The following is a 27,229-nucleotide window of genomic DNA, read 5'->3' on the forward strand; positions in this document are numbered from 1 at the left end:
TGGGGAATCTTTCTTCATACTAATCCCATTTCTTTAGGATAATAATAACAAAATAAAGATTAAGTTTACCATGCTACTTGAGGGATTACGGTTTCTAAGTTTCTTCATTGCAATTTAAATCATCACTGAGTAGCTGACACTAGGAATGCTTTAAAATTTTAATGGTAAGAATATCCAATTTTATACAAGTTTCTAGGTTTTGGTCTAGATTTAGTTCGGGTTCTCTCTATTATAATTCTTTTTAACAAATTCATAGTGATTCAATGGTTAAAAGATTTATAGTGAAAATTAAAGATTTGAGAGTTCCTACTTCATATAATGAGATTTAATCATAATTGGTTGTTGTGAATGCTTTAAATAGCAAAAAAATACCTAGCTTTTTTTTTTATGTCCCAAAAACTAGTTTAGATTATGGTTCAAAATCTCTTTGTTAAAAATGATGATATAGATCTCTATTTATTATTCAAAACAACTTCTTCACGCAAATTCGTCTACCTAATAATTTTTTAATATTTTAATGTTCTTTCAAGTTTTTGTTTGTGTTTCACTAAAGTCAGCCAAAATAATTCATTTCTGATGGGCATATTTACATATTTTTTTTTTAAAACAGAGAGTAATCTATATATACATTTTTGGATGACTTTTAGCAAATAAATCCTGGAATTGAAATGTATTTACAAAGAATGCCATTGGCATTTATTATTTACTTTTACAAAATTTAAATAAAAGATATGAACCAAACAATATCTTGCCTAATTTGTTTTTAAAAATCTTTACACAATCTTTCCATATATCTTCAAAAAACTTTTATAGCAAATATTTATATTAACATTTTGCATAGTAATAAAAATACTAATTTATAATAATCAAAATATTCACATAGAAAAATTATATACACATACAAGAAAAAAACTATATATGTCATCATTTAAGCCGTTGCTTTATTTAAATAAAATAAAAACACAAAAACCTGAAATCATATATTTTATATGATAAATTTAAAATATATATTAGTAATATAAATTTAAAATCATTCAAAGAACGGTATACCACGGGTGAGATCCTAAAATTATTGGATTTTATTACAATAATAATTTATTTTCTTGGATTTTATAACACTAATAATTTAGCTAATGGGATAATATAGACGGGTTTATATGGAATGACGGGTTTGGGTCGATATTAATAACGGTATATTAAGGATAAAATCCTAAAATTAACAATCAAAATACAATTATACAATCTTAAACACAAAACAAAAGAAACAATATTAACAAAACAAATACAACTTAAAATTTTTAGTTATTAAAAAACCGACCCACGGTATACTTCGGAGTCAAATATTCAAAATTTTAAAATCCACCATACATCGTTACTTAAAAAAAATGTATGTTTTCGTATCTATACTTTAAAAATTGAAACCTAAACAATAGTAATCATACACTAGATAATACATAGATAAATATCTACATTTAAAAATACAAATTAATATGATATATCTTCAGTTAAACTTTAAAAAATAACATTATATTTTTTAAAAAAATATAGCCACGCGGTGTACCGCGGGTTAAATTCTAGTTTGTTCCTTATTTTCTATAATTTTTGCAGTTTATATATGGCATATACTGTACACTTGTATCCAGTTAGTTTCTGTTTGATTAGTTTATTATCCACTCTACTTTAGTACAACCCAATTGTCAGAACATAGTCCACATGATTTTGTTTGATAAAAATAATAGTCCACCTGATTAATTTTATATCTTCTTTTTTGTTATAAAATAACCATCATTTTCCCCTACAAAAATGTTCTTTTTAACAGCAGACAAAAAAAATGTTCTTTCGAATATAATAAAATCAGGAAGAAAGTAAACAAAAAAGAAAAAGAAATTATTCATACCATAATAATACAAAAATTGATTGATTGGAACATATAATCGACCAGTTAGATATCTTTAATGATTTTCGAATATTTGAAATATAAATTTATATAAAGAATGAATAATGCAAATAAAAAGGAAAAAGGAAGAGTTAAGGATAAATAATCAAATTAAAATTGAGAGGTCCCCAAACAAGATCTGACAAAGATAGATGAAGAATGGGTTGTCATGTTCTCCAACACAAGTCCCACTTTGCTGTGAGAGTTTCACAATCTCTCTTTTTCTCTAACTTCTTACAACCAATCAACAGCTCACTGCCAAATCCCTCATTAAAAAAAAAAAAAATCAGTTCTCTGAAAAATAAGAAAAACTAAACTGAAACAATTCTGAGCCTTTCAATTTCCAATATTTTGTTTGGTTTCATACAATTATGGTTTGATATAGTTTGGTTTGGTTTGAGTCAATTCCAACATGTATGAATGATGATTTAACAAATTAATTAAAAAATATTAATATGTATAGTTAAATTGAAAAGTTAGTAATTCATTTCGGTTTATTCCAACTACGTTAAAATTAACTAAAATTAATATCAAAACCACTTTATAAAGACATAAAACACATTTAGATTAGTAGTTATAGTTTTTCTTTTTTTTGGCCACCCTGAGTTTGGTTCATGTGAGAAATAACAGCAATTTAGTGATCGGCTCAAGATCACAATTTAACTTGATACTCTTGAAAGATTTTTTTCTGAAACAAAACTTTTGGACATATAAGATCTGTCCATGGAGTCCAACAGAGTGTTCACTCTGGGTGCTTTTAATGTTGCACAAATTGTCGTGAATAAACAAAAACAACAAAGCCAATACATGGCACAAGCCTACTATAAGCATAGATGATAGTGTTTTCGCAAATGGTTTCTTCTCTTTGATGCAAAAACACTGAATCATTGCTTCTCCTCCTTCGCCTTCTCTCGCATGGCTATTCTTTTCTCTTCCCTGCAAATGTGTTTATTCAAAGCATTGTCAAGCAAATATATAAGACAAGCCTAAAGCATTTTGTTCTTTCAGTTCATGGATGAGGAGAAATATTTGTTTACCTAGCTTGAGCAATTTCGTTCTTCCATTCAGATCTCTTCTTCTTTTGCTTCCTTGCTTTAGATGGCTCTTCCACATTTTCAGATTTTGATTTCTTATCCTTTTTACCTCTCTTGTCCTCCTTTGATTTTGCAAGTCTTTCCTTGTTCTTTTTTTCTTTTGCTTCCTTAGGTTGCCTATCAGGAACAGAAGGCTTCTCAATCTCTTCAATGGCCTCAGCTTCATCATCATCATCATCACTAGACACTTCAGCTTGCTCTACAGTTTCTACCGCCTCATCATCACCTTCTGAAGATTGCTTCATGTTGCTCATTTTCTTCAGCTGTATAAAGAAAAAGAACACAAGAGCATAACATCAAAATGTGTGGATCATGTTGATCAACTATTAGAGTATTGACAAGTACATGGTTGATCCATTATAAGGGCCAAAAGTGAGTACCTTCGCCACAAAAAATCCGTCCATGTTGTGTACATGAGGATAGAAACGTCTAGTCTTGTCTAAAGAAGGCTGAAACCGGTGTTCTCTAAATCTGGTAAATCTGATGAAGAGAAGGTCAAAGAGTTTGAGACATTATTTAAATGTTCCTTTACATATCCCTCAGATGAAAAACTTGTGCATTACCCTTTTCTTCCAAAATCAAGTCCACATGTAACGAGTTTAACATCCCTCTTTTTAAGAGCATAGTCAATGACAGCTTCGTTCTACACAATTTTCATGCAAAAGAAAAAAATTAGGATAAATCAAAAACAAAGAAGAGAAATATGGGAAAAGATTATCAATGAACCAACCTCGGTAACCATAATTGAACATGTTGAATAAACTACATATCCACCGGTTTTGGAATTGGCATCCACCATATCAATAGCACCGAGTAATAGTTGCTGCATGAACAAAACAGGGTTAAATAAGCATATGTGTTTAAAAATGAAAATATGTTTGTTCAGATATAATAGAAGTTATTTAAGAAGGTAATGCCATACCTTTTGCAAGTGAGCAAATTTCTTTATCTCATCAACGGTTTTCGTTATTTTAACTGATTCATCTTTTGATATGATCTGTATTGGGTAGCAGAGGAAATTTAGTAACAAGTATCTAAACCTTAACTATAGTTTAACAGAGAGTAAGTTCGAAGTTACTTACCCCAGTCCCACTGCAAGGCGCATCCAACAATACTCTATCAACCGTGTTCTGACCTAAAACCTTAGGTAGCTGACAGCAGCAAAGATAACAAAATAAAGAATAAGTGCAAAAATTAAAACTGTGCTGCATGTTGGGCAAAATTAAGCAAATAAAATTTTATAATTCCAATCGTGCCAGTAATGTGAACTCAGGTAAATATAATGGTTTTTAACAATTTGTGAACAGGTTGCAGAAATTCAACAGAAGAATCAATGTTCAAGAAGCTAACCTCTCTTCCATCATAGTTACAAACTATGGTATTTGTGACCCCCATGCGATGCAGATTGGCAGTTAGTGACTTAAGCCTAGGTACTTTCATCTCATTCGCATATATTAAGCCTGGTTATAGCATCATTATAAACATTACTTAAAACCAAAAAATATTAAGACAGCCAAATAGAATATGGGAATAAGAAATTAGAGAAACCAATGAAGACATACCCGTATTTTTCATTAGAGCAGCGATATAAGTTGTTTTACCACCAGGAGCAGCACTGCAGTGATATAACATCTTGTTATAAACTCACACATAACGAAACAGTCAGACACTATAATTGGAATCAACACACCCCAACAAGCTCAAACACTTTTTAGCTGCGGCTACTATTTAGGAGATGATGATAACTTACGCTACATCCACAATCCGTTCATTCTCTCGAGGGGCAAGGGCCATCACTGGCAAAAACGAACTAGCACCTTGAAGCTGCAGATACACCAAGAAGAGAGACTTAAGCAAACAACTACATTCCATAAAGGTGAAGAAAAGGGAAAGATATCAGAAGATCACTTACCATGTAGTAACCAGCCAAGTATTCAGGAGTCGCACCGATTGGGACTTGTGAATCATAGATAACAAGTCCAACCTGCAGTAGGACATCCGTAAATAAGACTTATGACATATCAACAACAGAACATTCATAAAAATAGGACTTACAGAAAATAAAGCAATAAGAACAAACTACTTACTTTTGACCACTTGCTTAATGGGTCTAGATTGACTCCTCTGTTCAAAAGTACATCAGCAAGATCCCGTCTTCGAGTCTAAATCGAAACAAACATCACCATGAAATTGCAGAACTTGAAAGTCATAAGCTATATAAGCCAGTAAATCACAACCAAGTTCACCTTAAGTGTGTTAGTCCGGATAGATGTAGGCCTTTGCTTTTCAAAAGCTTCAATAAGTTCCATAAGTTCACCAGGAGGAAACATCTGCAAGAGAAATCCCAATTCAACATCCATAAGTAAAGAGTATCAACAACATCCTATCCATACTTTATCAAAGGAAAGAAATAAAAAGAAACAAGAGAGTCACCTCAACCAATGTTCCAATAAGAAAACTGTTATAACCATAATAAGAACCAAGATCATCTTTGAGCTGGTCAACACAAGCTTTCCTCGTGGTATCTTTTGGCCTGAAAGCCTTGAAATTTTTCAGAGCTCTAACAACTGAAATGTTAAATGAATCAACCATTAGAACTCAAATCCAAAACAATCACCATCAGACCAACATTCAACAGTAATAAAGCAATAAACTTTGGAATGATACTAACTCTCTTCAATTCTACTCTTAAGTAGAGGAAGATCTGGTGGACCACGAGCTTCTTCTGCAAGCTCCTGGACAATGAAGGATAATAACAACAACAGTTAGATATAGCTAAAACCAAAGCCAAACAGAGTATATTACACATGAAAAATGTTACCTCTTCAGTTGGTAGCCGAAACGCATCATGTTCAAGTTCTTCATCAGGTCCGTCTTGCTTGATATTATCCCGCACTTCAGCAGCAGCGTCTTTCTTATCCTTTGCTAATTGTCTATCAATAGCATCAGATTTCCTCACAATATCGTTGTCATCAGAGTCAGAATCCGCATCTGATGGTCCTTCCTCATCTTCATCGCCGCTACCTACTAGAAAATCGTCACCCAAAGTCTCTTCATCGTCATCGTTCTCTTCCTCCTCCTCCTCATCATCATCATCAGAGAATAACGCATTAGACCCTTTCTCTCCATCATCAGATTCATCAAGCTCTTCTGATTCTTCATCTGTGGAAACATCATCTTCATCGTCTTCGAGAGGCTCTTCCTCGACAAATTCCTTCTTCTGCTTCTTCAATGGAGGTTTGTTCTGGGATTTCGCTCCTTTCTTCAACGTCGAAGTTTGGGGTTTTGACTGAATCTTCGATGGAGGAGCTTTGGATTTGGTAACCTGCTTCGTCGGAGAGGTTGGCGATTTCGTCGCAGCTTTCTTCTTGTTACGAGTGAGAGCAGGCATGGCTACAGGTTTGAATTAGGGTTTTCTCGCGCGGCCAGGGTTTAACAGAAGAAGTAGAAGAAGCTGTACACGAAGGTGTATTTTACTGGCGTCTTTTAATGGGCTTTTATCTAAATAATTAACGGCCCAATGTAATAAATTGAGCCCAATTATTATTTTTGTTTTGTCAAAGAAAATTTAGAATTATGTTATTATGATACTTTTATTTTATTCATAAACACACAAGTTTAGAAATAGTGTGAACACCCAATATACTTGGAAATTTGTTCCACAAACAAAAAAAACAAATATGTCTCGATCAATAAACAAGACAACGAAACGGTGTCAACTTCGACACGAATCGAAACCAACACGATCATCTATCTTGTTGGTACAAGCGTGCTCTTGAACTTGTAAAATCAAAAGACAACCAAAGTTTTGCTTTTCAAAAACAAACAAAAACATTTTGACCAACACTTCATTTGGAACAAAACTTGAATACGGTTAAAAGTTCTCTCTACAAAATAACTTGTAAACTTTAACAAACTCTTGTTATTCTATTTCTAGTGTTCTTCTATTTATATAGTCTCCCCTTATTTTTCTTTACTTTTTTATCTTTAGCGTGTGACAAAAAACAAAAAAAAAAAGACTTAATAATAATATGTAGTTCCGAGATTTGTGGCATCAAGAAGTTGAAAATCATATTGGCGAAGTTGACAAAAATGGTTGACCACGTTTTTCCACTAATAGTAGAATAATTGGTTGGGTAGAAATTTGGATTTTCAGTGGTCCAATTCTCAAAACTTGTTCATCGTCTTTTTCTAACAAGTTGCTGCTATTGTCATCTTTTCTTTTGGGACCGAGAAAGAAAGAAAACTATAAAATGTTGAGAAGTATTTGCTCATAATCTGTTAATGGTTTGGTCAATTTCGCTCCCCTCAGTCAACGGAAGTTATAATCAAATTGTCTTAATCTTTATGACACGAAAGCACCTTATCTTGTAGCATTGTGTGAAATGGGTCGAGCAAAATTATTGTCATTAATCTTCTCTGTCTTGTGTGAAATGGGTACAAGCTGAGTTGATGTCGGCTCTATCTAATCACTAGGCAATAATAATAGATAAGTAACGTATGTAATGGTTCTGAATATAAATTTTCATCTGTTTTATGGCATTACCAAAAAAACAAAGAATAATCTCTTTAACGTAAAAATAATCTTACGAGATAACGAAGTCTTTAGCTTATTTGAATACACGTGTACAGGTATGACCAAATAAATAATTGGTTATGTGACTTGACCGATGAGATATGACTATGGGGATTGGACTACAATCAATTTGATTTTTTTTCTATTACATTGCACGCATTACATATGACGATATAATGTATAAAATAAAGATATTTATTTATTCGTAAACGCATATCAAATGTAATAATCATATTATGGGTGGAGTACAACTCAAGGTACAACATATTATAATCTCTAACAAAACTTGACTCCCACATGCTTTATAAAGTGTAATATACTATACATATCATGGTGGACAACTAAACGTACAAACGTATCATGATCTCTAAAAATCTCGACACATACATGCTTAAAACGGATAACGCGTTTGATCAATCAGTAGAACAAATGCACGTCTACCCAACATTTGAACATATATGTTATTTACGTTCATGTAGTTCATAAAATTTGGTTATTAATATTTATATATCGACCAGCATGGCCGATCCTGACCTAATTCGATGTTTAGACATCTTAACAATATGACTCTGCTATGTTGTTTGATCACCACCTCTATTATATAGCAGATTTATGATGAATTGTTAAAACACAATTTAATTTATTTGTGGAAATACTTAAAATGTTCATATTTTTCTTGTTGAAATTACCTTTGAGTCGGTGTTTTTCATAAAAAGAAGAAGATCATTTATTAGCCTACATCCTTTTCACATGACGGCTAGAAAAGTCCCATTCAAGAATCTGGTTGCGAAAAGCTAATAAATATATTAGGCCTATCGAGCCAAAAGTTGTTACACATGATTTCAAACATCAAATAAGACGATCCGAGTCAAATATCAAAAAGTTCTACGTAAATTAAACTCATAAGTTTTGGCAGTTAGATAGACATGTCAAGTAATTGACAAGTTTCATCAAAACATAATCTTTTAGTGTTTGAGATTTACTTGTCGTGAGATAATTATGTAATTAATGTGGCAACAGAGCTAGCTGGCGCAATAGCTATACTTTATCGAATTAAAGATGAATCACACAATCAAAATCGTTAGAGCTGGCAACAGAAACGTAAAATGAACCTAGACAGTGCAAAAACTAACCATGCATGGACTTTTACAAAAATAGAATATCGAATCAAAACGCAACGATTTTGGAATCTATTTATAGAAACTAAAAGAATCTGCAGTAACTGCGATAGATATCCTGGCAAATATTTATTTCTTCTCGTCCTATAAATATGCCATCTTCTTGGAGGCTTTCTTCACCATAATCTCTACGCTTGTAATCCCGAGTTTCGGTTTGTCCACCACATTAACACGAGTAGAATTGACCAAGTAAGTTCCCAATAAAACTCAAAACCCTTTTTTTTTGTTTTACGATAATTGCTTGTTATCGTGGACTCGTGGTCCATAGGTTTCTTGCCAGAGATTTTCTATGATTTTTAAGATTTACGATTCATTAAACTTTACTAAACTCAGAGCTAGCATATATATATATATATATATATATATATATATATATCCTTGTTTGAAAAATCGCTAGGCGCTAGTCGGGCGCTCGGCATGGGCCTAGCGATTAATCGGAAAATCGGATTAAAATCGGGGATTAATCGGGGATTAGTTTTAGGGTTATTTTAATATTTTTAAAACATATTAATCTAATATTATTTTCAAAATTGCAGTAAACACATAAAAATGTATTTTTGAGACAAATTTTATGATTTTTATTACAAATTTATGATTTTTATTAAAATTTGAACATAAACTCCCAATTTAAATGATTGAATAACAAAAATAAAAAGTTTTTTTATACTAGCAATTTAAAAAATAATCGGGGTATGTAAGATTAGACGGGGAATAATCGGATTAGGCGGGGAATAATCGGATTAGGCGGGAAGTAATCGGATTAGGCGGAGAGTAATCGGATGACTGATTTCTTTAAGGGATTAGTCATTAATCGAGGCGGATAGGGTGGGCCTAGCGATTAAGCGGGGAGTAATCGGGTCTAGGCGGGGATTTTTAGAACATGGATATATATATATATTTAGTTAGGGGTTTCGAAACGGGTTGATTTTCGTTGATTTTATACAACCGGTTATATAGTCCATTTTCGTTGATTTTATACAACCGGTTTATAATATAGCTAATAACATAATATTTCAATTTGGTGACGAGTTTGGCGACTATAAATATGAGATGAATGGAACACTCAAATAATGGAACAAGGAAAAAACTAGAACTAGATGCTGGTTTTAGTAAGTAGATATATAGATAACCTTTAAATTCTACTTTTTTTGTTTTTTTTTTTTAAAATTCTACTTGTTAGTATATTTTTAACAAAATCTGAATTGTTGAAATATAGCTGAAACCAATGACCCATTTTCAGTTCACATAGACATGTCACATGAATTCAAATATCATTAGCAAGCGTAATTGACAGCATGACCATGGCAAGTTTAAAGAATGTTAGGTTCAATACGTATTAACTTCTTAATTGTCGGGATCAATTATATTTGCATTTTTAGTATGTGTCATCACTATCTTTACTTCTTTTTGTATATCGTCACAATTATTTCCATATATATATATATATATATATATATTTTTCCCCCGTGCAAGAAGAAGAACTTTGATTAAAGTCCAGTCTATAGGATTCAAACTAAATACAGAATCTAGAGTAGACCATGTTGAAGATTCCAATATAATACAGTTGACAAATTTCTGAAATTAGTTATTCTTGTTGAGTCAATAATTTAAAAACTGTTGACAGATAACCCAAAGAAAACGGATCCTTATTTTACGGTCTCCTTAACCTTAATAATAGTAAAACGGTAAAAACTAAAATTCATGTGGTGTAAATTGTCTAAAGTCTATATATGAAGTCAATCCACGCACAAATGCTTCTGGGCTAAAAACGTTATCGTAATCTTTAATTTTCAGGCTCTTTTTTAAAATTCCGACTGGTTACCGAGGGCTAGAAAATCCGGTCACCGTCGCCGGAGACAACCTCGAGTTCTAACCAAACCATCGTGAAGGACGGAAAAAAGGAGCTTGAAGACATAACAATGACGAGCGTTTTTGATGAACCTAAACCCTCCGACGATTCTCACGAGTCCAAAATCGTAATCAATGGTAATGTATCTCTCGGTTTATTTCGGTTTATACCGGTTTTGTTTCGGTTCTTTAAATATATTGGATCATTAATTACTCGTTAATTTTCTAGTCGTTTTTGGTTGGTTTTAAGAGTGTTTGGATTGAATTTTAACGTGCAGGAGAAGAAGAAAAGGAGGAGGAGAATGATAATCCGATTGAAGAAGTCCGGTTAACGGTACCGATAACCGACGATCCAACACTACCGGTTCTAACATTTCGAACATGGTTTCTTGGACTTCTCTCTTGCATCTTGCTTGCTTTCGTGAACCAGTTCTTCAGTTTCCGGTCGAACCAGCTTTGGGTATCTTCAGTTGCTGCGCAGATCGTGACCCTCCCGCTGGGGAAACTCATGGCGAAGACGCTACCGACTAAGAAATTCGGGTTTCCCGGGACGAATTGGTCGTGGTCATTGAACCCTGGTCCGTTCAATATGAAGGAACATGTTCTCATTACAATATTTGCTAATACCGGAGCTGGAGGAGTTTACGCCACAAGTATTATTACCATTGTTAAAGCCTTTTACAATCGTCAACTCAATGTCGCCGCCGCGATGTTGCTCACACAAACCACTCAGGTATATATTTACAAAAATATATATCTTTTTGTTTTTAATGGGTGGATATAACAGTAGCTACACAAAAACCTATTATCTTCATGATTCTTGATTATTTTTATGAATCTTGATTACGTTCTTGCAGTTATAAGTTTTTTAAATAATATTTTGTGGGTGATTCTTGATTATTTTGATTCTTGATTAGTTTTCTCGCATTTTAAAAATTAATTTTGTTGTTGTGGGTAACAGTCATTTAAATACACTCTTAACAATGGCTTAAGAAACATTTTCTTTGCAGTTGTTGGGATATGGATGGGCTGGAATGTTCAGGAAGTTCCTTGTGGATTCACCTTATATGTGGTGGCCGTCAAATCTGGTTCAAGTCTCACTCTTTAGGTTCGTTTCAATGATCCGTATATGTGACTCTTTATCAAATCACATTTGCTTTCTCTTAATCCGAGTTTTGATTTTGGCTATGTAACAGAGCTTTACATGAGAAGGAGGATCTACAAAAAGGGCAACAAACAAGGTTTAGATTCTTCCTCATTGTCTTCGGCGTGAGCTTTGCTTACTACATAATCCCCGGCTACCTTTTCCCTTCCATCTCCACGATTTCATTTGTTTGCTGGATTTGGAAAAGCTCAGTGACCGCTCAGATTGTCGGTTCGGGGCTCAAGGGTTTAGGAATTGGTTCGTTTGGTCTTGACTGGTCCACAGTTGCTGGTTTCTTAGGCAGTCCATTGGCTGTACCATTCTTCGCCATTGCCAACTTCTTTGGCGGATTCTTCATCTTTTTATACATTGTTCTGCCTATCTTCTACTGGACTAACGCTTATGATGCACAGAAGTTTCCGTTCTATACTTCACACACCTTTGATCAGACTGGACACACCTATAACATTACTCGTATCCTCAATGAGAAGAATTTCGATATCAATCTAGACGCTTACAACGGTTACAGCAAGCTCTATTTGAGTGTGATGTTCGCGTTGCTCTATGGACTCAGCTTTGGTTCTCTTTTCGCTACCATCTCTCATGTCGCCCTCTATGATGGAAAGTAAGGATCTTTCAACATTGTTTTGATAGCTGATTTGATGATGACTCTCTCTAAGCTTCTTTTGTGTTTGTATCTTAAGGTTTATATGGGGAATGTGGAAGAAGGCAAAAACAGCAACAAAGGACAAGTACGGAGATGTGCATTCGAGATTGATGAAGAAGAATTATCAATCAGTACCTCAATGGTGGTTCATCGTAGTTCTAGTTATTTCCTTTGCTTTCGCACTCTATGCTTGTGAGGGCTTTGACAAACAGCTTCAGCTTCCATGGTGGGGACTTATACTCGCATGCGCCATCGCTTTGTTCTTCACATTGCCTATCGGAGTTATCCAAGCAACTACGAACCAGCAAATGGGTCTTAATGTTATAACAGAACTGATCATAGGGTACTTATACCCGGGAAAGCCACTAGCCAATGTCGCTTTTAAGACATACGGATACATTAGTATGTCTCAAGCCTTGTACTTTGTAGGAGACTTCAAGCTTGGTCACTACATGAAGATTCCTCCAAGATCAATGTTCATCGTCCAGCTTGTTGCAACTGTGGTTGCCTCAACTGTCTGCTTCGGAACAACTTGGTGGCTCATTACATCAGTAGAGAATATATGTAACGTGGATTTGCTCCCGGTGGGTAGTCCATGGACTTGTCCTGGAGATGAAGTGTTCTACAATGCATCAATCATATGGGGAGTGATTGGTCCAGGGAGAATGTTTACCAAAGAAGGTATCTATCCCGGGATGAACTGGTTCTTCCTTATCGGTCTCCTCGCTCCAGTTCCTTTCTGGTACCTATCGAAGAAGTTCCCAGAGAAGAAATGGCTAAAACAGATCCATGTTCCCTTGATCTTCTCGGCGGTAAGCGCAATGCCACAAGCTAAGGCTGTGCATTACTGGTCCTGGGCCATCGTTGGGGTTGTGTTCAACTACTACATCTTCAGGAGGTTTAAAACTTGGTGGGCGAGGCACAACTACATCCTCTCTGCAGCGCTTGATGCAGGTACTGCGATTATGGGAGTGTTGATATTCTTCGCATTTCAGAACAATGATATAAGCTTACCTGATTGGTGGGGGCTTGAGAATTCAGACCATTGCCCTCTAGCGAGTTGCCCAACGGCCAAAGGTGTTGTTGTTGAAGGTTGTCCCGTGTTTTAAGATTGATGAAGATGCAACCTTGTCCAGAAAGGGGTAACTGTTGATGTCGAAAAACGCTTTGGTAATCGTTATATCTTTGTAATACCCCTCCCTAAGAAGTTAAGGGATTCAAACAATGTAAAGCACTAGATTTGGTTTCATGTTCTTCAGTATTTAACTATTTACTTTGTAAGTTTAAGAACAATAGCCAAATAAAGTAGAGCTTTCATTCCAACTATATAATCAAAATGCAACCAGAGAGGAGAATATGGATCACGTGAACAAGCTCCAAGAGATATCATTCAAATGATAAAACTAAGGTTTAAGATGTGTACCAATTAAAAGTGATTTGAGCTCTGCTGCGTAGCTGGATAATACTTTAACAAGATTCAAGGGAAATTTTAAACAAGGGTCTCCGAGAATTTTTTGTTTTTCGACGGAAGATGATGAAAGCAAAAGTCTAATTTAGCTATATCGCATACACATCTTCAGTTGAAAAGTCCAGGGTTTAGCCAGTCCCTGCAATTACAGTGAATATGAGTGAGAAAATACCATCTGGTACATAAAGGTCGTAGCTTTTTTTTTGTTTTGTTTTGTTCAGTTCGTGTATCTAACTTACTTGGTAACATCATCAAGGTGATCATCAACATCTGTGACGTCCTTCCACTTCTCAGATGAAATGTAATCTGACAAAATTACATTGGCTGATGGCTCTTTTAACAGTAGCTTACTTCCTCCATCTGCTCCAACCACTCTCCAGTTCTTAGAAGCATCCTTCACACAGAGCTAACATATACATGCAATACAACATACATTATTACTAAACCTGTAAAAGCTGATAAATAGGCCTTTTAACAGCTACAAAAGAAAATTGCATCAAGCAGAAAGTACCAAAAGAAAAGGGCGAGAAAAGGGTTGATTAAAATGGTCAAGAAGGTTGGTAGCACAATTCATGGTCATGTATGCAATTTAAAAAAATGAATGCAACGTTGAGACAAGAGCCTGGACTAACAATCTCAGTCTTTCACTATTTCTCTGATCTTATATTTAGCATAACAATATACCAAAACCATATTTTCAAATACCAATAAGCTAGAGTAGCCTTGATATATATTTCTTACTAAACTGACTAACTTCTTAATCTCCTATCCATGTTATCCTACACTTTTCAAAACCTTGTTGTGATAAGAAATACCAACCTGCATCACAGGGCTTCGCTCTTTACCCTTTGATAAGGCTTCAAGCTTTTTGTTGTTCAACTACAAACAGCATAAAGGTGCAACATACGACAGTTAAACCTAGTGATTCAAGAAAGTGCAGCACTTGAAAGTAAAGGATTACCAAGAGAATTGGTGCTTGAGGGAAATAGCGAGAGATGTGATCACCAATGTTCTTAGCCACACCACAGAGCTCAACGTCATCAAACCTCTCGTTTGCGTGAAAGTATCCAACAATACTTAGACCTTGAGCCACATAATGCTCCTCTATCTACCAAAACAAAAAAATATACCTGAATCCGTAAGTTTTTCTCTCAATCCATATAGATACAGACACTAAATCTCTCTCGAACACAGCTACAGAACAAACAATTCAAGATCTGACTTTTCTATGTTAAAATAGAAACAACAAAAAGACTTCACTGAGAATCAAGCAAACATAAAGAAAATTAAGAACAAGCTAATAATAACATATGCAGCTGCTTAGTACACGAACTAAAAAATTTCCAGAATTCGTAATTCAATATCCATACCAACGCAATCAGATCATAATCTCTTTCAAAATTCAATTTCAAAGCTCATCAAATCAAATCGATTCGAAGAAGAAGAGATACGAACCATGATGAGGGAGATCTCGAGAGGAGGGAGGAGAGCGAGGTTAGAGTGAAAGAGCGGCACAGAATCTGAGATCTCTACAACTCCGTCGTCCTTATGGCTGATTCTACCGACGAGGACTCCGTTGACCGCCGCCGTCTTGTGTCGCAGCGAGTGGAGAACGAGTTTGATGTACGCGTTCTGGGAGATCTCATACTTCAATTCGCCGTTACTTCCCATCCCCATCTCTAACTCGATCGGCGACTCACTGAGTTAGTTCTGATAATCCCACTCGCCGGCGCTCAAAGGAAAATTAATAAAGTCGCAAAGCAAATCGAGATTTAACTCTTTGTTAACGACGGACAGTGGAATCTCGCACAAAACCGGGTTCGGGTCAGCCCGATTTTATACCGATAACCCGATTCCCATAAATTTTCACTTTAGTAGATTAAAGTTTCTGAAATTACAGAAAATTTCAAAAAGGTTTAAGGTATTTACTAATTACACCTCCTATGACACACCAAGTTATAGATTACTTCAAAACTACGACATCTATTTCTTTGGGGAAAATGTCGTTTAATAGCCGAACTTTAAAAAAATGGTCATTTTAACTTCGAACTCTGTAAATGGCCATTTTATACGTGAACAAAAAGTTGACCAGCCATTTAAACCAAAAAAATGTGTTGACCAGGCCAAAACGACACACCGTTAACCCTCGCTAACAGAACCGCTAACACCCGTTAACATCCATTAACGAGTCTCCGTCTAAGATGAAACGACGTCGTTTTGTCCTAAACTAAACCCCCAAAATCGAAATTATCTGCAACTTATCGTCTTTATCTCCACCACCTACAGCATCATCAACATCATCGCAGTCTTCATCACCATACACCGCGCAGTCGTCTTCAATGTCAGGGTCAGGATCAATTTCGGGCTCTTCATCCTCCTCTCCAACTCTGATTTTCCTTCGTTTTCTTCGTCGACCTGGAGCACGAGCTTCAGCTTCATCTCCTACAACAGACTCTGAAACTACATTCGTTGGAGCTTCCTCTTCTCTACCACAAGACTCTGATACAACATTGGTTTGAGCTTGCATTCCATCTCCGATACCATCTTCTTCGCCTCGCGGTGGTGCTTCAACTCCATCTCTCATAAAACTCTCAGATTCGCCAAGCATTGGAGAGCCCATCCTCAAAATGACTCCTTTGTGTCTAACTATTGACATTAGGGAAGACGAATTGAGAATTTGGGTTACGGATTAGGGATTTCGATTACGGGTTAGGTTTAGGGATTTGATCTCTCGATTTGGGGATAATTTCGATTTTGGGGGTTTAGTTTAGGACAAAACGACATCGTTTCATCTCAAACGGAGACTCGTTAACGGATGTTAACGGGTGTTAGCAGTTCTGTTAGCGAGGGTTAACGGTGTGTTGTTTTGGCCTGGTCAACACATTTCTTTGGTTTAAATGGCTGGTCAACTTTTTGTTCACGTATAAAATGGCCATTTACAGAGTTCGAAGTTAAAATGACCATTTTTTGAAAGTTCAGCTATTAAACGACATTTTTCCCCTATTTCTTTAGTGTACAAATAAACCCTTCAAACCCTCTTGCCACATTACGATATCAAAATATTTTATTAGTATCTTTTACTAAACTAATTTGATATCAAAATATACTAATATAATAAAATTGAACCAATTTTACAAACTAAACCTGAAGGAAAAAAAAAAGTAAACTCATTTTTTCTCTTTGGCCTCTAATTAAATTACAAAACTATACGATATTTGCAGTTATTGTCTTGGAGAGAAGAGGGTCAACAGAAACTACGGTTACTCCGGTCTCTCCTCCTCCGTCGTCAGCTTCGGCTTTAGGTTTTGAAACGGTAACGTTTTGCTTTGGAAGCTGCTTATTTGAAACGTGATCGATGGATTTCCCCGGAAGATTGAGCCACGTGTAGACAGACATGCCGGCAAGAGCCGCCACAGCGCCGCAGATGCTGATGAAACCAGGATCGGAGCCGAAGATAACGTAACCTCCAAGCAAGATGACACATGTCTTGAATTGCCCTAATACTACATGAGATGTTGCCGAGGTTGCTCTGTAAGAAACAACAACTTTAGTACTCTAGCCTCTTAAGGATGGTGGTATAAATCTATCAACTCAAGACTTATCTTCAAACTGAAGCAAAGAACAAGACTAACCCGAGAGCGAGTGCACCAGACCATTGGAGTAGAAAGCCGAGAAGAGCTGAGACGAGGATTGCTGAAGAGTTAGCTAAATCCCATTTGAACAGCAAAACTCCAGGCGGGTCAAGCCATGGCATAAGCGCCAATAAGAAGAAAACAGTAAACGGTGTTGTCTTCCACATCAATCTACATTCAATAAAGTGTTTATTTTAAGAGACTTCTATTTCTTAAGCCTCAAGTAAAAGTAAAAGAGAGAGATTCTTATTTCTTACGCTAGGGCAGTCCAATTAGCTTGTTGCTGAAGATTAGACCAGAGTATTTTATTGATGGCACTTGGGATAATCCAAGCAACAGCAACCAATGCGCCGAACAAATTGAATTCTAGATCAGTGACTGTCGCGATTGCCACACCTAGAGATACTACAGCTAATGCCATGACCTGTGAGAGGACAAACTCCAAAAACAGAGTAAACACCAAAAACATGTAATGATTCTTGATTGTTCTGTTGAAATTTCAAAACCTTGGTGGAAGAAATGGTTTTCTTGAAGAGAACAAACTCTGCAAGAACAATCGTTGGTGTCACAGCGATCTTAGCCATCTGATAGAATCCAACGCTGGAAACAAAAAAAAAAAAAACACAAAAAGCTTTCAAGCTTGAGCCATCTTAGCCATCTGATATGAATCTTGATGCAAATTATACGGATTGAGCTATGAACCTGTTGTGTTTGAGACTGGTATTAGCGAGTCCAGAAGCAAAGGCCATGACAGCTCCAAGAGAGAAGAGAGATGAGAAAGGTGTAGTCTTTGAAGGAGGAGACATTGGAAGCAAAGAGAGAGACTTGAAGAAAGCTAGAAGAATCCAAGCAACAGTATAGTGAATCAATGTTAAAAAGATTGGAAAATTGAATCCAACTCTTCCCATCACCTGCAAAATTCAACTTACACTTACAATCACATGGTAAAAAAAAAGAGAGAAAAAAAAATTGAGATATTATCAAAAAGCCGAATTACTAATTTATTGGCAAGGATGATTCCAACAGCAACAAAGAAATTGAAGGACATTGCAACAACAGGGCCACAAAATCTCTGTTGTTGCCGTTTTGCTCCTTCTGATGTTTTAAGCTCATTGTATAAAGAACTTCTGAGTTCTTCCAAAGCTCTTCCTTGCAAATCGAAAAAAAAAAAACACAAACAGACCAAACAAATTAACCTAAAGGTGAGATTCATTTCATCAGAAGCAATTCATCAAACCCTTAATGATCCTTTAATTAACAATCCGATCATAACCATTTAACTTTAACAATGAAGAACAGAGACAACGTGAAAATAAATAAAACATCATCTTTCATCATGAGAAATCTGAATTTTGTAAAATGAAGAATATGAAGGCAGATTCATAAATTGTTCATAATAATCATACGTACCTGCTTCTGCAGCATCACTATCTTTCCGTTTGAGAAATTTCCTTGCATCTTTTCCTAACAAAGAATCAACCAGACCCATCTCATACACCAAATGAAAAATCAAAAATTGTAATTCTCTCTCCGATTGTTTTAATCCTTTCTATGAAAAACCCAGATCACATTTTCCGTTTTAATGGAGGAAAAAACTTTACTTTTAAACCAAAAATACGAAAATGAATGAATAAAATCTGGATTTTAATGTCATGGTATAATTGTTTCGGCTCTTGTAGAAGAAGCAGAGCCCTTATAGAGAGAGAGAAAAAAGATAGAAATTTTTAGCAGTTTGCTTGAAAACGCAGTTTCATTGCGTATCTTTCTGTTTTTTTTTTTTTTTTTTTTTAATCAATTTATCTCGAAAATTAAGAAAAATTTTCAGGGATATTTTTGTTTCCCTTGAGAAAATTGTCGAGTGTGTGATTTGCCACGTGTTGACTTCTTCAACGTCCAAATTGTAACTTCATTTGATAAAAAAAAATTATTCAGATCGGTACATTCACAATACATTCAGATTTTAATGGTAGTTTTTATTTACGAGAGTGCCTCTGCTCTGTACCTAACAAAATTAAAACACATATATTTTTGACATTAACGAACTACCAATTTTGTGATCACAATCATGGCATTGTACATTTTTGTACATAGTCTAAGCTGCTAGTCATAAGAATATAGACGTCACGTCACGCAACATACTGTTGTAGAAACATAACACTATTAGTCATAAAAAAAAAAATTGAACTTTGAAAGAGTAGAGTTAATTAGTTCCGCAACCTACCAAAATAAAGGAGAAAGTAGGGTTAGTTAGCTAATGATTAAATAGCAAAATCTTGCTTTAGGTGTCATACGTATAACTTAACAAAAAAGGAGTAATTAAATGAGTTTTATGTATAAGTGATCAAATGTGATGATACTTAAAAGCTTATTATCACTTTACGAATAAAAATGACTTAACATGTACGCTTGACCTCGAAAACGAGAAGCTTTAATTTTAAGATTTCGAAGTCTCAACAAACTTTTCTGGAGGGCCTACGTAATAAAACAAAAAGCTGCATGGCCACGTCATCAAACGCTTTGTATAAGTAAACTTCTTATTCTAATAAAAATGTAAGATTTGTGGATCCACTACTTCAATTTCTGTCTATTTTAGTATGATTGAAACATTAACACCGATATAGTTAGGTCCCCATGTCGTCTTTGGTTCACAATGGTAATCCCTTTTTGGCGAAATTTGTATAAACTTGGAAGTGGAAGAAGTGAAAATATATGTAACACAAGCAGTGCCGGCTCAACATTTTTATGGGCCCTAGGGAAAAAAAAAATTTTGGACTCTTAGAAAAAAATTTTAAATGGTTTTTTGCTGTAAAAAAATTTTCTATGCTATTTTTGTTAAAAATATTAATTACTAATACTAAAAACAATAAATAAATAATTTTATAGACCTTTCTAAATTTTATTTTTGTGTTATAATCTAATTTTTTAATATTTAAAAAAAAATATTTTAGAAAATGGGCCCCTTAATTATTGGACTACGGGATTGGACCCCTGGCCGTCGCACCGCCCGCCCACCCATCTGAGCCGGCACTGAACACAAGCTAGAGATTGACGAGCTTGTAACACAAGCTAAAAATAAAAAATAAAAAAAAATGTAACACAAGCTAGAGATTGACGAGCCTTATTGATTCGGCCCATTTTTAATCGAACCATATGTTAGTGGACTGGCCCGATATACCAGCCGCCTGATGAGCTGCTGCGCTGCATAAACCCGATCATTACTAAACAACACTCACAATTATTATTGTAAAAAATAGTTTACATCTAAATTAAAATAATGAAATTTTTTAAACAACTGACCATTTTGTTTTGTTTATGATTTGCAGAAGAATTAATTTTTCCATGCATTACGGATTTCTAGTTTAGATTTTAAAGTTTAGAGGTGAGATTTAGAGTTTGGATTTGTTTTTTTTTTTTTGATTTAAATTATTTTATTAATTTATGAAATTCTAGACTAACTATTTTTAATAATGTTGATACAAAATTTAGGTTATCCATATAATTCTCGTATTATTAATTTATTATTTACTTGACAGAATTCATCACTCTCTTTTTTTTTGTCAAATTAACTTTTGATCATACATGATATCAAACATAAATTGTCCATCCTAACAAAATTTCCTGATAGAAAACTTCAGTCGAAGTTTTGGTATATTATAAATTTATAATCCAGAAAATGGAACTTCGTGCCAAAAAATAGTAACAAAATGGTAATCACGTTTTGTGTAAGTAATAATATTGAATCGAGTGCTTGTTTTGGAATAGAAGAAATATTTGTCCATCTTACAATACTAACACATAGACAGGAGAACGTGTTAGATTGTGACTTGCGTTAATAATCTGGCTTTGTTGTGTCATGCATGTTCGAGGCATGTGACCATTTTAGTTGACTATTTGTATTGGTCTAATTAACCTTTTTAAGAGTTACCGCAAATATACTTTCATAAAATTTTAGTATGCACTAATTCCGGAAATAGACCATCAATTTAGTAAAGTAGAAAAATTGAAGCCGTCGTCGGTAAGGGCATTTCCGACATTTAAACTTAAACTAAGATAGTTTCTTCTTCTGTCTCCTCCGTTAATGTCCCAATCATAAACATTCAATTATCATCTGAGAATAAAAAACCTTCATTTCAAAAATCGGTGCTTGGAGGGAGACACAGAGAGATTTGATTGATGGAATTGGTCCCGTACGATTCGGAGACGAAATCATCGATCCCTACAAATCTCGCGTGGCAAGAGATGTTTCGTTCCGCTTCATCGCGTAAACCTCAAGACCCTCCGTCTTCTTCTTCATCGCCACCGCGTAAACCTTCCGGCGATGGATCATCATCCGGCAAAACATCTTTATCAACCGCTGATTCACAAGCACGTCTCGCTATGTACATAGCAATGGCTCACGCTGGTCTCGTTTTCGCCATTTGTGTTCTGTATTTCGTTGGAAAGCTATTACAAGAGTATCTAAGACCGATTCAATGGGCGATTCTCTGTTCGATTCCGTTACGAGGTATTCAAGAAACCCTTGTTGATTTCTGGAGTGAGCCTTTGAAATTAGGGCTAACGGAAGTTGTTCTCGCTGTTCCTGTTTCTGTCTTCAATGTTTTCATCGGATCCATTGTGGATATTAAAAATCTCTGCTTTAGGGTTTTTCTTAGGAGATCGAAACCTAAGAGAACGAGGAAGAAGAACGGTACTGGGTTTTCCAAATTGGTTAGATGGTTAGTCTCTTTTGGTGTCTTTGTCATTGCTTATGAGAGGATTGGGGGAATTGGGTCTCTTGTGATTCTCTCTTTAGGGTTTTTGTTTAGTTCCAAGAATGTCGATTCGTCTCTCTCTGCGGTTTCTTCTCTGAGGAGTAATAGTTTTAGGAGAAGCCATTTCACTGCTTATTTCACTAGAGGGATAATGAAGAGATTGAATACAATTGTTGCTATTGGTTTGATTGTGCTTATGATTGTTGGTTCTTTGACTGGTGTCATCTTCTTCTCGTATAAGATCGGTGTTGAAGGGAAAGACGCGGTTTATTCTCTGAAATCTCATGTTGAAGAGAGTAATTACGCTGAGAAGATTGGAATCAAGCAATGGATGGATGAGAATGATGTTCCTGGAATGGTGGATATGTATACGACGAAGTTTTATGAAACGGTTTCTGAGCAGATTGATAGTTTGGCAATGCAGTATAATATGACGGAGTTAGTCACGGGGATTAAGCATTTCGTGATCGGGCATCCTCAGAACACGTCGACACCATCTACGGCGCTTATAACTCCGTCTCCTTATACAGAGAAGCTCATGAGTTTGAGGACTCGGGTTAAGAATCGAGAATGGAGTCAGATCTACTCGGAGGTTGATGTGATTTTCAGGGAGCTTATTATCACAAGAGAAGATTTGGTGGAGAAAGCTAAAGGCTTTGCTGTTAAAGGAATGGATGTATCTCAACGGGTTTTCTCAAGCAGCGCATCAGTTGTTGGAGGCGGTGCTAAGTTCGTTTTCTCTATTGGAAACTTGATAATCTCGGGAGCAGCAGAGTTTTTCAACTTTATCTCTCAGCTAATGGTTTTCATTTGGGTTTTATACATTCTAATCACATCAGAATCAGGTGGTGTGACTGAGCAAGTCATGAACATGCTCCCGATCAACGCAAGTGCTAGAAACAGATGTGTCGAAGTCCTAGACTTAGCGATCTCCGGCGTGCTTTTAGCAACAGCGGAAATCGCCTTCTTCCAAGGATGTCTCACTTGGCTATTGTTTAGACTATACAATATACATTTCCTTTACATGTCGACCGTTCTTGCCTTCATCAGTGCTCTGTTACCGATTTTCCCTTACTGGTTTGCGACAATCCCAGCGGCTTTGCAACTAGTGCTAGAAGGAAGATACATTATTGCAGTTACTCTATCTGTGACTCATCTTGTGCTAATGGAGTATGGTGCTTCAGAGATTCAAGATGACATTCCTGGGTCCAATGCTTACATTACTGGACTAAGTATTATTGGTGGAGTGACTCTGTTTCCTTCTGCTCTCGAGGTAAGAAAATTAAATGATTGAATCTTTATGAAATTTGGACCGAAGTTGGCGATTTTGTAATGTTTTTTTCGATTGCAGGGAGCGATAATGGGACCGTTGATAACGACGGTGGTGATTGCTTTGAAGGATCTGTATGCAGAATTTGTTCTGAATGATCCAAAGAAGATCAATTAGCTGTTATTGGTTTCTTTGATAGGAGCTTCAAGTGCTTCTACCATGGCTGCTTTGTATTGGAAGAAGAATTATGTAGATTAGTAGAGAGAGACTCAAGTGTTGATTGAAGTGTGTTTTTTGGTGGATTGTAATTTATAGTGTGGAGAGAAATGTGTAGCAGTAAATTTCAATTGTTGTCTCTGTTGTATTGTATGAGTTCTGATTCTTTTGGGAAACCGTGTAAATGTCTTTTTTTTTTTTGTCATTTTTTCTTCTTTTAAAATTTAGGTTATACTATATAACTTGTGGAATTAGAATTGAGCTGAAGTAGAAAATTGATTGGAATTGGAATTGAGCTGACGAAAATGTTAAAATTTGATGTATTTTTTTTGTAAAAGTATTTGGTAAACATTGTAAATAGAAATGGTGATCATAGTGTATTATTTAATCAAAAAGACGGATTGGTTATAATTCTGGTGTTATTTAGTTATAAACCACACGAATATTTGGTTAGCTATAAGATGGATACAAATCAAATATATAATCCAAAACAATAAAGTAGTTCATTGATATAAAAAAAGAGATGATATCTCCACCAAAACCTAACTCAAACTACATGATGGATCACACGGACATATTAGTCTCGTTTTACAAATTTACAAGATCAACTACTTTTACGTAACAAAAGCAGACAAAACCAAACAAATGGTGTTATGGTTAACTGGTTAAGAGGGGTTAAAGCCCAATACCAATCAAAACAACCCTGGCGTTGGTCAAGTAACCAAAATTATCTAATTATGACTAACAGAAACTGTTAGTGAAGATAACACTAGATCAAAGATCAAGAGAGAGTTTCACACGCCTTATCTTTAGGTTTAGGATGTATAAATACTTTCTTGGATGCATAATGTACAACAGTTTCTTTGCACATAGATTCCATCATCTTTGTGCTTGAATGAAAGATATTATATATAGATGATGGAATCTATAATCTCTTTGAGTTGTGTAGCAATAAAAGTAGGAAATGGAATAGGACGTTTGAAGTTCTTGAGAATAATTTTAATGGTATAGTGGAGTCACAAAAAGAATTATCTATATGTACGTACATTTTCGGAGATATTTTTGAAATAAATCTTGGAGTTGGTAATTATTTACACTGGAATGTCATTGTCTTAAATTAAATTCTGAAGATTTTAAAAATCTAATGGAAGATATTACCAAAACAATTTATGTCCTTAATTCTCTCTTAAATCTTATCTTTCATTAACTACATTCGATTAATTGGTAATTTCCTAAAACATCTTTACCTAATTTAAACATAAATATATGATTCTTTTTTTACTTTTATTTGATCTTATATTTAATTTATTTTGAATTTCTATAAAATACATGTAGCTAATAAAATATTAGACTTTTTCTACAGATGATGTGATTTAAATTTTAAAAACAGACATATATTACTCAATCAGATAGAGAAAATATGTTAACAATGTCCTACCTTGCTTGAAAAATTAGGCAATGGTTCAAAGTCATACTATAAAAATGACCAAAACGATTTTCAATACAAATGAGTAGAAAGCTTGATTTATCAGGCGTCCAAAATTAAAAATATTATCCGGTTTACTCCGGTTCTTTATTTTAAAGAATTTATAAATATTTAAACTTTATTAAAAGTTAAATATTATAATTATTAAACTTTTTAATTATTTAAACTTTATAAACATTTTAAATATTTGTAATATCAAAAGTTGTATGAAGTTTCAAATATTATAAATATTTGAACTTTATAAGAATATATAAGAAGTTTAAACATTATAAATATCTAAACTTTATAAAACGTTTAAAGTATTTATTATATTTAAGTTCTATAAAATTTTTATAATATTATTAATATTTGAACTCTGTAATAATTGAAAAAATATATATTATGAGAACCATTTAAAGCAAACTTTTAAATTGACTCGAATTATATGTTCTTTTAAATAAAAATATAATTAAAAATAAAAATAACAAAATAATTTTTAATTTCACGGGATATGGTTATATGGTGGAACGGTTTGGATCGATATTAATACGATAACATATATTACAGGTGAAATCTTGGAACTAACAATCAAAATACAATTATCTCTATACTATTAAAAGAGAAGTACAAATGTAAATGGATCGGGTCAAAATTAGAAAATTGACCCGAAATTCTGAAATCGGATCTTTGAAATTTTTTTGGAATATAAATTCGAATTAATAATGAAAAATCAAACTAAACCCAAATGTTTATGGAAATCAAATAAAATTTGATTGTACTTATGGTAACTAATTATAAAATCATATTCCGAACAATATTATACATTAATTACGTATAATATATTTGTTCATATACTTTTGGAACTAATTCCATAACAATCAACGTTTTTCTCATTAATTTTGCTTATTTTAGCCAGTTATCATTAATTAAAAGATATCTTACTTGCTTCTAGAGATTTCTAAAATTTTTATCACAACTAACCCATCTATTTTATAAATTAAATAAATAGATATTTTTATTTTGGTCGTGTAAATTAAATAGATATGAAATCTATGTAACTAATTTTAATTTAATTAGATTAAATCGACATTATGGTATTTTCATACAATCATACTTATAGTTTACCAAAGAAGTTTATAGTTATAAAGATTTCTTGAATATGATTTTTAGAATTATTCAACAAGATGATAAATATTTATTAAATTTTGTGAATCATGAAAAATATTAATTATTTTTAATCATTATATTTCACCTTTCAATCTCTAATCTAACAAATAAGATACATATTCTATAATTCTTATGTCCAAACTCCATTGAGTTGTATCACTAAATAATATTTTCATTAGAGCTGTCAAAACGAGTTGATTCGTCCCGTTAAGCCTGTTTTGCAATAGGCAAAATATAGTTTGGCATGTAGTTAGTCTGTCTGCACGACCCGCGGGTAGCATATATGAAACACAACCCCGTCGCGCGAATGTATGCTGATTTGCGGGGTTATCCGTGGATTTTGTTTAAATAATTTTAGAGTAACCAAAATTTAAAATTCTACTAAAATAAATAAATTAAAATGTTTTTAGAGAAAATAATCTTATATATCATTATATTTATAAATATTATAATTTCATTTATTAAAAGTTTTTTAAACTACCACATGTTGAATAAATTATATTTTTATCAATAAATACTATCATGCGGGTTGATCCGCCAACCCCCAGACGAATATCGATGACCAGTGGCGGAGCCAGAAAATCTATTCATCGGGGTCAAAATATTTTTTTTTCTAAAAAATGCATAAAAGGTAGCTTCATAAGTCGATATACTAAAAGATGTTAAAGATTTTTTCTTAGTTTCACCATCACACAATCAAAGATTGATTCAAACACAAAGAAGAAAGAAGAAGAAGGTAAACGTTTTTAGATCAGGTCAAAATAAATGTTAAAATATTATACTTATTTTATATTAATAGGTTTAATTGTAGTAGATT

The 27,229-nt window shown here is 34.2% G+C and overlaps 5 protein-coding genes across 6 annotated transcripts; 2 read left to right on the top strand and 3 right to left on the bottom strand.

The window, feature by feature from the left end:
• Window positions 1-2,577: 2,577 nt before the first annotated feature.
• Window positions 2,578-6,484, bottom strand: LOC9302192 (25S rRNA (cytosine-C(5))-methyltransferase nop2). Its single transcript, XM_002866072.2, has 16 exons — window positions 5,852-6,484; window positions 5,702-5,765; window positions 5,464-5,597; window positions 5,277-5,360; window positions 5,118-5,192; window positions 4,943-5,014; window positions 4,781-4,854; window positions 4,593-4,645; window positions 4,381-4,490; window positions 4,113-4,181; window positions 3,953-4,027; window positions 3,761-3,853; window positions 3,594-3,673; window positions 3,411-3,510; window positions 2,974-3,293; window positions 2,578-2,872 (listed from the first exon to the last, which is right to left on the bottom strand). The coding sequence occupies exons 1-16, from the start codon at window positions 6,419-6,421 to the stop codon at window positions 2,821-2,823; spliced, it is 2,025 nt and encodes a 674-aa protein (XP_002866118.1). The 5' UTR covers window positions 6,422-6,484; the 3' UTR covers window positions 2,578-2,820.
• Window positions 6,485-8,911: 2,427 nt separating this feature from the next.
• LOC9302193 (oligopeptide transporter 1) lies at window positions 8,912-13,766 on the top strand. Its single transcript, XM_021015500.1, has 6 exons — window positions 8,912-8,973; window positions 10,579-10,770; window positions 10,911-11,365; window positions 11,643-11,740; window positions 11,829-12,401; window positions 12,481-13,766. Exons 2-6 carry the CDS (start codon window positions 10,704-10,706, stop codon window positions 13,550-13,552), a joined length of 2,265 nt encoding a protein of 754 aa, XP_020871159.1. The 5' UTR covers window positions 8,912-8,973; window positions 10,579-10,703; the 3' UTR covers window positions 13,553-13,766.
• Window positions 13,767-13,802: 36 nt separating this feature from the next.
• Window positions 13,803-15,746, bottom strand: LOC9300494 (ER membrane protein complex subunit 8/9 homolog). The gene is made up of 5 exons (XM_002866073.2): window positions 15,367-15,746; window positions 14,873-15,019; window positions 14,731-14,790; window positions 14,151-14,317; window positions 13,803-14,050 (listed from the first exon to the last, which is right to left on the bottom strand). Exons 1-5 carry the CDS (start codon window positions 15,586-15,588, stop codon window positions 14,020-14,022), a joined length of 627 nt encoding a protein of 208 aa, XP_002866119.1. The 5' UTR covers window positions 15,589-15,746; the 3' UTR covers window positions 13,803-14,019.
• Window positions 15,747-16,931: 1,185 nt separating this feature from the next.
• LOC9302194 (nucleotide-sugar uncharacterized transporter 2) lies at window positions 16,932-19,286 on the bottom strand. Of its 2 annotated transcripts, none has more exons than XM_021015504.1 (7): window positions 18,954-19,286; window positions 18,541-18,692; window positions 18,246-18,454; window positions 18,050-18,143; window positions 17,801-17,967; window positions 17,544-17,714; window positions 16,932-17,440 (listed from the first exon to the last, which is right to left on the bottom strand). In XM_021015504.1, exons 1-7 carry the CDS (start codon window positions 19,030-19,032, stop codon window positions 17,116-17,118), a joined length of 1,197 nt encoding a protein of 398 aa, XP_020871163.1. In that variant the 5' UTR covers window positions 19,033-19,286; the 3' UTR covers window positions 16,932-17,115. The 2 variants fall into 2 exon arrangements, with proteins under 2 accessions (XP_020871163.1, XP_020871164.1); XM_021015505.1 differs by having other exon boundaries at window positions 18,541-18,688; window positions 18,954-19,045.
• A 2,350-nt stretch (window positions 19,287-21,636) lies between these two features.
• Window positions 21,637-24,003, top strand: LOC9302195 (transmembrane protein 245). The gene is made up of 2 exons (XM_002864372.2): window positions 21,637-23,567; window positions 23,646-24,003. The coding sequence occupies exons 1-2, from the start codon at window positions 21,717-21,719 to the stop codon at window positions 23,739-23,741; spliced, it is 1,947 nt and encodes a 648-aa protein (XP_002864418.1). The 5' UTR covers window positions 21,637-21,716; the 3' UTR covers window positions 23,742-24,003.
• The last annotated feature ends 3,226 nt before the right edge of the window (window positions 24,004-27,229 follow it).

Source organism: Arabidopsis lyrata (assembly GCF_000004255.2).
Source record: "Arabidopsis lyrata subsp. lyrata unplaced genomic scaffold ARALYscaffold_8, whole genome shotgun sequence".
Taxonomy (NCBI): domain Eukaryota; kingdom Viridiplantae; phylum Streptophyta; class Magnoliopsida; order Brassicales; family Brassicaceae; genus Arabidopsis; species Arabidopsis lyrata.

Coding starts and splice junctions, on each gene's coding strand:
- LOC9302192 (XM_002866072.2), bottom strand. CDS start 6,421: ATGCCTGCTCTCACTCGTAACAAGAAGAAAGCTGCGACGAAATCGCCA. Junction 5,193..5,276: donor TCCGGACTAACACACTTAAG/GTGAACTTGGTT, acceptor GTTTCGATTTAG/ACTCGAAGACGGGATCTTGC. Junction 3,294..3,410: donor ACGGATTTTTTGTGGCGAAG/GTACTCACTTTT, acceptor TTCTTTATACAG/CTGAAGAAAATGAGCAACAT.
- LOC9302193 (XM_021015500.1), top strand. CDS start 10,704: ATGACGAGCGTTTTTGATGAACCTAAACCCTCCGACGATTCTCACGAG. Junction 10,771..10,910: donor GTCCAAAATCGTAATCAATG/GTAATGTATCTC, acceptor TTTAACGTGCAG/GAGAAGAAGAAAAGGAGGAG. Junction 11,741..11,828: donor GTTCAAGTCTCACTCTTTAG/GTTCGTTTCAAT, acceptor GCTATGTAACAG/AGCTTTACATGAGAAGGAGG.
- LOC9300494 (XM_002866073.2), bottom strand. CDS start 15,588: ATGGGGATGGGAAGTAACGGCGAATTGAAGTATGAGATCTCCCAGAAC. Junction 15,020..15,366: donor TCGAGATCTCCCTCATCATG/GTTCGTATCTCT, acceptor TTGTTTTGGTAG/ATAGAGGAGCATTATGTGGC. Junction 14,051..14,150: donor CACCTTGATGATGTTACCAA/GTAAGTTAGATA, acceptor CTGTAATTGCAG/GGACTGGCTAAACCCTGGAC.
- LOC9302194 (XM_021015504.1), bottom strand. CDS start 19,032: ATGGGTCTGGTTGATTCTTTGTTAGGAAAAGATGCAAGGAAATTTCTC. Junction 18,144..18,245: donor ACCAGTCTCAAACACAACAG/GTTCATAGCTCA, acceptor TTTTGTTTCCAG/CGTTGGATTCTATCAGATGG. Junction 17,968..18,049: donor AAACCATTTCTTCCACCAAG/GTTTTGAAATTT, acceptor GTCCTCTCACAG/GTCATGGCATTAGCTGTAGT.
- LOC9302195 (XM_002864372.2), top strand. CDS start 21,717: ATGGAATTGGTCCCGTACGATTCGGAGACGAAATCATCGATCCCTACA. Junction 23,568..23,645: donor TGTTTCCTTCTGCTCTCGAG/GTAAGAAAATTA, acceptor TTTCGATTGCAG/GGAGCGATAATGGGACCGTT.